This window comes from Rosa rugosa, chromosome 1 (assembly GCF_958449725.1).
Source record: "Rosa rugosa chromosome 1, drRosRugo1.1, whole genome shotgun sequence".
Taxonomy (NCBI): Eukaryota; Viridiplantae; Streptophyta; class Magnoliopsida; order Rosales; family Rosaceae; genus Rosa; species Rosa rugosa.
This window is the reverse complement of record NC_084820.1, coordinates 30,134,497-30,146,699: the sequence shown is the minus strand read 5'-3', so window position 1 is coordinate 30,146,699 and position 12,203 is coordinate 30,134,497. Positions and strand designations below refer to the sequence as shown.

General features: G+C 36.5%; 1 protein-coding gene and 1 long non-coding RNA gene across 3 annotated transcripts; both read right to left on the bottom strand.

Moving 5' to 3' along the window:
- Positions 1–266: 266 nt before the first annotated feature.
- LOC133725804 (DNA damage-repair/toleration protein DRT102-like) lies at positions 267–851 on the bottom strand. Its single transcript, XM_062153183.1, has one exon. It carries the CDS (start codon positions 849–851, stop codon positions 267–269), a length of 585 nt encoding a protein of 194 aa, XP_062009167.1.
- A 554-nt stretch (positions 852–1,405) lies between these two features.
- Positions 1,406–2,838, bottom strand: LOC133742057 (uncharacterized). Of its 2 annotated transcripts, none has more exons than XR_009862337.1 (3): positions 2,657–2,838; positions 2,471–2,583; positions 1,406–2,231 (listed from the first exon to the last, which is right to left on the bottom strand). It is a non-coding gene; the product is annotated as an uncharacterized LOC133742057 (long non-coding RNA). The 2 variants fall into 2 exon arrangements; XR_009862340.1 differs by having other exon boundaries at positions 1,406–2,228.
- Positions 2,839–12,203: the final 9,365 nt, after the last annotated feature.

The window sequence follows — 12,203 nt, the reverse complement described above, 5'->3', positions numbered from 1 at the left end:
CCACCGCCCCACTCCATACCCTCCTCGACCTCATCAACTTCCGACAAAATCCCATACCCATGATATCAAACTGAGCTCAACCTAGACAAAATCCAATTTTCCAAACTGCTCCCAATCACATACACAGATTTGGGATTCAATCCAAAACCCTAAAACAAGAATTGAAGCAAATAAGAATGAGGGAGGGAGGATAACACCTATTTGCAGAGAGCAGGGGCCATCTTATTTGTGAGAGTACATGATTGATAGACATAATCACCAGTCACTCACTTACCCCCATTCTCCAATTTCTTGATCAATAGCCTTGTTCGCAACCTCGAGATCTTCATCAAAGAACATATCCCATTTCCCATCCCACTTGATAAAGAACTCAGTATCTTCATTGAACGACCCGAAATTATATCAATCGGATTCAAATTCCTATTCTTCACCAAATAGCAGATGGAACAAGAGCACTCCTTCAAATCAGAATCAGCTCCAATTTCTGGCCAAGGTTTCGACCTCGACGTAGGACATGGCGCTTTGAGGGGAGTGTTGAGCCACGTGTCGACGATCTCGATGGCGGATTGCGACACCGTGGACATGCCGGAGACGGGAGGACGTTGGAGCTGGGCGTTGAGGGCGTCGGACAGGGAGAGACATGTGGCCGCGAAGACTCCGGGGAACTTGTTGGCGAAGGTCACGACACCGACGCCGGTGCTGCAGTTGGGGTCAGCGGCGAGGAGGAGACGCGGCGGCGATGGAGTAGTAGGAGGAAGTGCCGAGGTCCTCGACGTCGATGTTGAGCGAGCCACTGCTGGGATTTGATTTTGATTTTTAATTTCTGGGATGTAAATTTTGGTTGAGTTCATGGTGGAGGTGAAGAGAGAGAGAGATGAGCTCTTGGGTTTTGGGGCTTTGATTAGGGTTTGGGATTGGGATTTGAAGATGGAAATTGGGTCGGAGAGATGGATTGAGAAGAACAAGAAGAAGAGGAAGAGGAGAGATGAGGAAAAGAGTATGGGGTCAAAGGCTGAGTCAAAGGTAATAAGGGGTAGTTTGGATATTTCGTCCAAATGAGGGTTAAATGCTGAAAAGTGGGGTCCTATGTCAGCTCCAAGTCAACAGCTGACGTCACTTTTGGAGTCAAACTCAAATTTTGGACTCGGGTGATGTTATTTAAGAGTATAGGGACCATCGAGATCGATTTTCAGAAAGAGAGACCAAACTGATTTTAGCCCTAAAGTTCAAGGGACTAAACTGAATTTAATCCTTAATTTAATGATTCAACATTTTAAAGAGAGATTTTTGTAACTAATATCCTTTATTGGCGTGTTTGAAAAATTATTGTTCAACATACCGTTTGTAATTTTTCTCGTATCAATAAGCCATCTCCTTTTTTTTTTCTTTTTGAGGAGAAAATAAAAATTACAACACAAAACCCCTTGGACAACCAAGGGTAACAATATCTAAGTGTAAGGCAGACGAGGCCGCAGTGGGAATAAAATTGAACCAAATTTTGGGATTGGAGAGAGAATGACCCATCGAAGTGATGGCATCTGCAACAAAATTGGCCTCGTGAAAGACATGAGAGAAAGAAATGATATTGAACTTCGAGGCAAGATAGATTATGTCATAGACCAAAGATCTGATCTTCCAGGAAGGGAAAAAAGACTTGTTTATGCAGTTGATAATGAGAAGCGAGTCTCGCTCCCTCAACTTGAATTCTAGAGATGTTTTAACGAAGCGCCTGGATTAGACTATTTTTAAGAGTACTACCTTCGGCAACAGGAACCGAAGAAATACCAAGTTTTCGGGCACTAGCAAGGAACAGACTACCATTAGAATCCTTGATAATGAAACCAGCAGCAGCTTTGTTGCGATCCTGATCTGAACTATCAAAATTGAGCTTAAAGAAACCAACCAGAGGAGGTCTCCACAAAATAGAGACGTCCAAGGAAGAGCTTAACTTTACAGCAGGTTGATCATTTTTTCTGTAGTTGGAACCAACTGAGGCCGCAGCAAGAATGATATTATTTGGGGAAGCATGAGAGTTGTTGAAGATTAAGTTGTTTCTCGCCCCCCAAATTTGCCAGCAAATCAAAATACAATCTTCAATAGTTGAGGCCAACTCCTTATCATAAGGATAGAGGATCCATTCAGAGAGATTGGAGAATCTTGCTGTATCAAGAAGATTGGGATAGGAATTGCATTGGAATCAAGTAGCAACCTTATGGAGAAAACTCCACCTGCTATAGGACCCCAAATAAATTCGTCTTTAAACTCAAAGATCGGGATAGGAATGCTAATAATATGATCAATTATATATGATCCAGAAAAAGGGCTAGCTTATCCAAGTTCCATTTTCCATCCTTAAGTGATGTCACTTACAGATTCATTCAAATCAACAATAACCTTGGTATTATCATCTAAAAGATGGTATAAAGGAAAATCAAACACCAGTTAAAAGTCCAGAATTTAACATCCTTACCTGATCCAATTATCCAGCGCATACATTGAAAAATAAGCTCATGAGAATCAAGAACACATTTCCAAGCCATTGAATGATTAGATTCAATATTCCTAGCCGCAATAGAAGAGGCTCTGCCAAAAATTAAACAACCATCAGCAAACATGAGGTTTGAAATTCTAATACCTTTGGGCGAGGAAAGCATACCAACATGATTTTTAAACCAAGAAGAGGACTTATTCAAGTGTCTAATCAGATTCCGTACACAAAATGAAAAGATAAGGGGACAAAGGATCCCCTAGTCTAATTCCTCTAAAAGGGGCGAAGAACTTTCTTTCCTGTTTCCCATTAATTAAAAGAGAAAAGGAAACTTAAGAAAACACTCCATGTTTAAGCTAACCCATCGAGGGTTGAAACCAAAACGAGACAGAACACTTCTTATATAATTCCAATCCAGATAGTCGTAGGCTTTTTCAAGATCCAATTTTAAAGCCATGGCACCATTTCTGGCTTTAGACTTATTAAAACCAAAGAAAAACTCATGAGCTATAAGGATATTATCTACAATTGATCTGCCAGGAGCAAAAGCATTGATTCACACGCAATTTACGTGTGTCTCTAGCCATAATTATCTTGAAATTAGCGAATACTCAAGCATTATTTCATAGTATTACTTTGTTTTCTTTATTTGTAGGAAATTATAGTCAAGAAAGGAAAAAGACGAAAGAAATGGCGAATTCGAGCAAAAAAATCAACTTCCGACCAAAGGACGAAAAGTCAACTTGTTGACCATCGGGTCAACCAAGTCAATCCGATCCATTAGCAAGAAGTCCAAGGTCCAAGACCAAAGAAGCACACAAGTGGAGGATCCTCTCCTGAGCATTTTATTTACCTGAGCTGCCTGAGCTTTTTATTAGATGACGACACGTGTCCATTGTTACATCTAACGGTCCACAATTTATCTTTTTGTTTCCTTTATTTTCCTCCATGTTCTTTCTTCTCTCTCTCTTATGTTCTTTTCTTTCTGTTCTCCACTCTCACAACCCAAGCTGGGTCTCAGACTTCAATATCAGTTCTAATCCTGCTTTATTTCACCTCTGATTTCTCATCTTATGCAACAACTTGGTAATGATTTGTTTAGTTTTCCTTTTATCATCCTCTGAAGCGTATAGATCTTTCCATGATATCTGATTAGAAGAATGGGTAATTTATGCAGATGAAGAATATGAGAGTTCACTAGAACACTTCCCATCTAATTATGAGTTTACCATCTCTCAGTGGTGAAACCGATTCGTCGCCCGTCCGTTTCCAATCCAGTTTATCTCGGTCTATAATATTGCCAATCAAGAGTAGGAAACAAACCCAAAGGAAGATTCATAAAATGACAGTAAAACCAAGAAATAAATTAAACCTATAAATTTTCTATATATCTCAGAAGGATGAATCAAGAACTTAACAAAGACCAAAATAATTTTGAACCGAAGTGGAACTAGTTTGGATGTAAAATCAAGAAATGCACAAATTTGGTCCAGAACAGAGACAAAAACTTTAAGCATTTTCCTTCACTTTCCCAAGAACCAAAGCAACAAACCCAACACACTAAAAACCCAGTAACTCAAATTTCATTACCTTCATCATTCAAAGATCAACACAAGCTCAGATTCTGAAACAGAAACCACACAACCACCACACCCACAACCCCCAAAAGGTCTCTAAACCAATTGAACCTCCACTTATCGTTCATCTTTCTCAAAAGCAAAGCAAAGTCAAGTACCAAAACCAATAACACTACAAAAAAAAAAAAAAAAAAAAAAAAAACCTACTATCTCTTTATTACAAACCGCACTTGATTTTGGATAAGAATGAGAAAGAATGGGTCATAGGGCTCTAGAAATGGGTCAACATGATAGATCGGCAGAGAATGAGAAAGAAAGAAGAAAGAAGAAAGGGGTAGAGAGAGAACAACAGATTGGGATTGGGTAGAAGATAAAACTTACAAGTGATGGAAACATCTCCAAAGAGATGGAAACAATTTTAGATGTATTGTAGACCATTAGATCTGATATTGCCATATGTCTCAATCTCCTGAAAAGCTCAGGCAGCTCAGGTAAATAAAATGCTCAGGAGAGGATCCTCTCCCCAAGTAAAGACCCAAGCTCATTCGTATTACATCTTTGCATTCAAATTTCAAATTCAATATGGATGTAATGACAATAATAATTAGTGGACCACATGTCACGCCCTTGATTTTTAACACAAATAAAAATCGATATATAATCCCATAATTATACATGCGTGATCTTTCAACCATCAATACCAAGTACCTGGAAACTTTTTCCCTTTAAACTACATACGTATTGATGCCTTGAACCCACTATGTCAATATTGACCCTCCCACAGAGTCATATATTACATAAGCTTACGAATTAAATTGTCAACAACAAAATAAAACGTAAATGCTCATCAGAGTTTACTACATAGCGGAAGTCATAACAATTGCAAAGCCAACCAAATTTGCTTCCTACCTGTTCTGTTGCCAACCAGCTACCTCAGCTTCAGCCACAATTACCCTGACCTGCAGGATTAACCCCTACACCGTTTGAATAGTGCACCGGGTTGTCACACAACAAACCTGGTAAGCTTTTGCAAGCCCGTATGAGTAACTCAAAACAACTCACACAAAACCACTGGATAAAACCCGGACGTTTCAATTGAGAAACCAAATCACGCTTTGATCCCTTAAAACACGAAATAAAGGAGAACAACCCACCCTTAATTTCCTTTCAAATCAAAATAAAAGAAAGCAACTTACACCTTGGTTTCTTTTAAAACGAAACATAGAAAGCAACACACTCCTTGGTTTCTATCAAATATAACATAGAAAACAACTCACACCTTGAATTCTATCAAACGTACCATAGAAAGCAACTCATACCTTGACTTCTATCAAATATAACATAGAAAACAACTCACCCCTTGGTTTCTATCAATTGTACCAAAATCGTACCATAGAAAACAACTCATACTTGAATTCTATCAATATAACATAGAAAGCAACTCACTCCTTGATTTCTATCAATTGTACCAAAATCGTACCATAGAAAACAACTCACACTTGAATTCTATCAAATCGTTAATAAGGAAACAACTTGCACCTTGTCCCCCAAAAAACCGTTAATAAGGAAGCAACTCACACTTGTTCCCTAAAAACACGTAATGTCATGAGTTATCAATAACCAATTTCCGTTACCCCATGAATCACTTATATGGTAGACAGACTAGAGCTCTAACTTAAACGTAACCACTCGTCCGGCCAAAGACGTGATTACCTGATATTCTGCCCAATGTCATAGACCTTCATTCCTCGAACTTTTCAGTCCCTTGGAATAAAACATTAAACGAGTTGCACTGGACCCAAAATGTTACACAAATCTCAACGCTTTTCAAAACAATCGAAATCAACATTTCCATAATCATTGTTTTCCGAAAAGCCATAACACAAAACAATAAATGAGCATAATCATGCATATTGTTTTCATACACAAATCTCAATGCTTTTCAAAACAAATCGAATCAACAATTCCACAATCATTTGTTTTCCGAAAAGCCACAACACAAAACAATAAAAAGCATCATTCATGCATATTGTTTTCATACGTACACAAATCTCAATGCTTTTCAAAACAAATCAAATCAACAATTCCACAATCATTTGTTTTCCGAAAAGCCACACCCAAAACAATAAAAAGCATCATTCATGCATATTGTTTTCATAAATCCACAAACCCACCAAAACATATATATTTCACGTAAATATATATATACATAGTCATCCGCTCAGGAATGCCTACTAATACCAACTATAGTTTGCAGTTAAATCAATAACTCTGAAACAATAAAGGTAATTCTGTTCGTAAATGAACCTTGTGAGATTACTCACCTCGAAATTCCTACTGCGTCTTCACACCACTAGACTACTTACAGAACGCTCTCTGTCAAGCACCTAAGGAAGTACAGCCTTGATTCAGTCAATGAAACACAAGGAATAATGTTCGAAACCCTAAATCGAACCAAAATCCCCAAAGTGGCGCCAATCGAGGCAAAACCACATCCGCGACCTCCCAAAGTCTCTGGAATACTCCCACGATCGATGTGTCCAAACCACAAGTCGATCGGACGCTCAGATCCTCACGGATCGAATAAAACAACCGGTATGCAAGTAAAAAACCTAACAAATTCATACGAACTCCGAAAAATTGCGTATTATATATCGAAACGCTCGTATAGACGAGTAGAAGATATATAATACCAGAAACAGTCCCTTACATGGCCGGAATGCCGCCACAGGCGGTGGCGCACCGTCGCCGGCCAAAACTCAATATTTCACAAAACTTCCAACATCAAAGATGTTCATCTCAGCATGCTTAACCACTTTCATAACTAGCACGAAGTCAGAAACTAAGCATAAAGAGTCGAAAACTACCTCGCAAGCCGTGGATTACTGTTCAATCCGAGTTGAACCAAGTTTCACATGAATCGATCCAAACAACCACCACAAATCGATCCAAGAGGCTACTCTGAGCTCCCCAAGCCCGATTTGAAGCTTCACCGACGTCGGAGATCGGAGAACCGATCGGGTCCGATTTCCTCAAACTTCGCCGCCTTCTAGCGCCGCCACCACCGAGAATCGCTGCTAGAGGATGCCAGAGGAACGACCAGAACAAGGAGACGAGCTGATCTGGAAAGTTTCATCGCTGGAGACCGCCGGAGTTCGTCGGAAAAGCCGGGTCGGGTCGACCGGGTTCGGGTCGGGTCAGAAGAAAAACTCAGATACTGAAGGCGTCGACCGAGAGAAAAGAGAGAGAGAAGAAACTTTCCGGAAATAGAAATCTGAATTTATGAAATGATTTTCGGAAAATTCCTATTTATATATACTAAAACGGAAACTTTTTCCGAAAGCCATAACTTCTTCATACGAACTCCGATTGACGCGTACCGCATGTCCACGAACTCGTATCGACGCGCTCTACAACTTTCATGAAGGAAGTTTTCAGAGAAACACAACGAATAAAAAGTCAACCTTTGCAACCCCCTAAAGTCATACTTTCCGAATAAAATTTCATCCGAAACACTTCCACTCCATCAACGAGCCACGAAACCGTCCAATAACCATAATTTAGATTCCGGAAATTCTTCGGAAAATAAATACGAATTTCCGGGGCATCACACCACAAACCTCACACATATCACACATGTATGGAGATATTTATTTGTGTTCACATTAGACACACACTTTCTTACACTTTTACCCTTCAGTTTATTTAAATTTTTCAAAATGTTTTCTAAACTTCTAATTCTCTACATTTTTATTAGGTTATTTTAGTCTTTTCATTTTACCCATTTGCTCCTTGTTTTTGAGCCCTTGGATCTATGGTACAAGTTTAATCTTGACCCTTGAATCCAATGGGGTATTTAGGCCTTTTGGCTGAATTTGGGGAGCTTTCTCCCACCTCCCCTTCCATTTTTCATGTTTTCTATGATTTTATATTGGGATTTGAAGGAGATTTCACACAAAGCTTCAAGAACTCATCAAGGACTTCAACCTCTACAAGATTCAAGATTTGGGTATTTGTAGGAGTTTTAATTCAAAGCTAGTCATGTTAGCGTCCTAGGCTCCTAGCTAATTGTGACTATCTTTGTTTTCTCTTACACTTCACTACTCATTACTCTTTGAATTTTGTTATTTTGATGTTCATGATTATGATTAGTGAGTAGACTTTGTTGGGGGTTAGGGTTGTGTGCCCTAGCCCAAATTTGATGTAATAGATGCTTAATTTAATTTATATATGAAATTTGGTAATCATTTGATGCTTGTGTTTTGTGATAATTGGTTAGAATGCATGCTTAGGACAACTCTTAGGTATGTGTTTTAATATTTCTAGATTAAAAATTAGGGGATGACATCCTTAGATTTTAGAGCTAGGACCCTGATTTAATAATCATGGGAAGTACAAGCATGGTTCACTACATGATTAGCTTGATCACGGTTATGGTGAGTTTGGTTGCCTAATTCTTCGATCTCTAGGCCTCTTGATGTGAGTTAGTGACACTTGATTGGCTCTAATTCATGCCAAGTGAGTTCCTACGACTCTTGAACTGGAGTAGGAATACGATGAAAGGGAATTTCGGCCCTTGAGCCTTGAAAAGCCTTGGGTATGACTTCTACCATCTTTAGTAAATTGCATGTCAATTAAATTAGTATCTAGAGCATTGAATTAGGGTTAGGATTCATTCCTAACTACCAATCCCATGTTTATATTCATTTTTTATTTTTCTTTCCTTTATTTAATTTAGTTGTTAGTTAAAGTTTCCATTTAAATTCTTGCACTTTAGTTATTAGAAATGCAAATTACATGTTCAGTGACACTTTCTACTTCATTGTAAATTGTCATCACTAGGCTCGTGGCTTTGATTAGGCTTCGGTGCAAACCAAAGCCGAGCATTGCTAAGGCTTGGTGCCTTAGAGTAGCATTTTTATTTTTCGTTCTTCTTTTTCTTTTTCTTTTGTTTGCTAAGTGTCTTTATTTCCGATTACCCAAGGACTGTGGATTAGCCACTAATCCCCATGGTACGATAACTTTGGACATAATATTTTCCTATTTTGACAATGATACGTACGCTTGCATAAATGTGTATCAAGTCATTTCACATAATTCGACGAGCTCCAAATGTAGGTTCTTTTGGTTTTAGTTACTGAGAAATATGAGTAAGATAATGTGGTGGAATCTTAAGTTTGAATTGAAAGCAGGAATTGATGAATGTGTAGCTATTTTCTGCGAAAAGTTTAAAGCTTTCTGTTTTGGTAGCTAAGAAATTAAGAGATAGTTTAAGGTTTTGAATTGGCAACAGGATTTTGTATGTATAGTAGTAAGGAGGTGGCTCATGAGAATAGAAAGTGATATTCGAATGAGGCGAAATATTAAGCTTTTTAATACACACTATTCAATGAATGAGTAGGGCAGCATGTGTATAATTATTTGCAACAAAAAGTTTTATGCTTTCTATTTTTAGTTATTCTATATTTCTGCAGTTTCATAAATCAAGACTTGAGGGCAGCCACACTAAACCCATTTCAACAAAAAAAAAAGGATTAATTTCAGTTTAACTTTGGGGCAATCTTCATGTTAGTCCCTATTCTTCTAATTTCATCAAGATTACCCCTGCACTCTCAATTTTAATCAGCCGTGTCCAATTCTCGAACCTCCATCCAAATCTTCCGTCAACTGATGACATGGCAGAAGACAGAGTTGCTAAATTCCTAAAGTGCCCCTCGTCAAACCTAAATGAAAAAAAAAAAAAACTAATATTTTTTTGGGTTAATTACAGTTTACCCCCGTGAGGTTTGGGGGTGTCATCATTTCATCCCCTCTATTTTCAATTTTGACTCTTTACCCCCTAAACTTTTCAATTTCAATCAGCCGTGTCCAATTTCTCCTATTCCGTCCAAATTGGACGTTAAGTCTGACCCTTGAGCGCTAAAATGGTCATTTCAACATAAAAAAATGGGCTAAAGTCTGTTTAATATGCCTCTCTCATCGTTTCAATCCTTGTACTATGCCTCTCTCATCGTTTCAATCCCTGACATTCCAATTTAATCTGAACAGTCCCTGATGTCTCAATTTCTGTCTAATAGGTCCTTTCCGCGGGAAATTATGAATTGGTCTAGGGTGAAATGTCTAATATACCCCTCAGTTATTTCTTTATTTCTTTTTTTTTCCTTTTTAATTTATTTTTTTCTTTTTCCTTTTTAATTTCTTTTTTTTCTTTTTTCTTTTTCCTTTTTAATTTCATTTTTCCTTTTTTTATTTTTATTTTTTCCTTTTTCCATTTTAATTTCTTTTTTTTCTTTTTTCTTTTTCCTTTTTAATTTCTTTTTTTTTCTTTTTCCTTTTATTTTTATTTTTTTCCTTTTTCTATTTTAATTTCTTCTTTCTTTTTAATTTCTTTTTTCCTTTTTTTATTTTTCTTTTTTCCTTTTTTTTTTCTTTTTTCTTTTTCCTTTTTAATGATCATCGTATTCTACTGCATCAGTAGCGCCACGTCGGCGAACCAATCCAGATCAACCCGAAACCCCAATTCTTGTTCTTCACACCAGCGGCCATTTTTCTTTTCCATCACTATTCTTCTTCTTCACTTCTGGTTTTTGTCAACTTGGCCATCAAAAACCACCATTTCAACCAAACCCAAAATCCAAATCACGATTTTGAGCAAGACCCAAAAACCTCAGAGTTTGAAAAAATGGTAGTTTTCAGTGAAAAGTTAAAAAATGGTAATTTTTAGTGAAAAGTTTCCAAATTGAGGCTTGATGTGGAGAGAGAAAGTGGGATTTGAGTGGGAGAGAGAGAAGTAAGCTGTGAAAACAAGAGGGGAGTGGTTTAGCGGCGAATTTCCGAGTTGATTGGGAAACAAATGGGTTGTGGAGTTTGATCGGAATGAGATTGGTGAGTTGAGGAAGTAGAAAGTAGGCAAAACGAAAAAGAAAAAAGAACTTAAAAAGGAAAAAAAATTAAAAAGGAACAAGAAAAAAAAGAAGAAATAGCAAAAAAGAAATTAAAAAGGAAAAATAAAAAAGGAAAAAAAGAAATTAAAAAGAAAAAAAGAAATGAAAAAGAAAAAAGGAAAAAAAGAAATTAAAAAGGAAAAAAAAAGAAATTAAAAAAGAAAAAAGAAAAAAAAAGAAAAAACAAATTAAAAAGGAAAAACAAAAAAAAGAAATTAAAAGGGAAAAGAAAAAAGAAAAAAAAGAAATTAAAATGGAAAAAGGAAAAAAATAAAAATAAAAAAAGGAAAAATGAAATTAAAAAGGAAAAAGAAAAAAGAAAAAAGAAAAAAGAAATTAAAAAGGAAAAAGAAAAAAAGGAAAAAAATGAATTAAAAAGGAAAAAAAAGAAGAAAAAAAAATAACTGAGGGGTATATTGGACATTTCACCCAAGACCAATTCCTAATTTCCCGCGGAAATGACCTATTAGACTGAAATTGAGACCTCAGGGACTTTTCAGATTAAATTGGAATGTCAGGGACTGAAACGATGAGAGAGACATAGTACAAGGACTAAACAGACTTTAGCCCTAAAAAAATTATAAAAAAATAAAAAAAAATTATTATTATTTTTTTCTGTTTTTTAGTTTTTTTTTCTGTTCCTTTCGTTTTTTTTTTTTAAAAGAGTTTTTTTTTTCTTTTTTTGTTTTTTTGGTCTTCAACCTATACACCACATGTTATAATAGGTTTATAAAAACAAAAAAAATACTCTAGGTGGTTGAAAGCCGCTCGCTGGTCTACGATATTTATGATATATCTCCGATAAAGTAAAGAATTTTAGGATATATCCCCAATAAAGTGAAGAAATATTTGTAAAAAATAATTTTACACTTTATCTGTAAATAAATATCTGTATATCCCCAATAAAGTGAAGAAATATCTGTGTAAAATCATTTTTGGTCTACATATTTGTGATATATCTCCAATAAATTGAAGAATTCTAGGATATATCCCCAATAAAGTGAAGAAATATTTGTACATCCCCAATAACGTGAAGAAATATCTGTGTAAAATCATTTTTTACAGATATTTATTTACAGATAAAGTGTAAAATTATTTTTTACAGATATTTCTTCACTTTATTAGGGATATATCCTAAATTATTCACTTTATCGGAGATATATCACAAATATCGTAGACCAGCGAGCGGCTTTC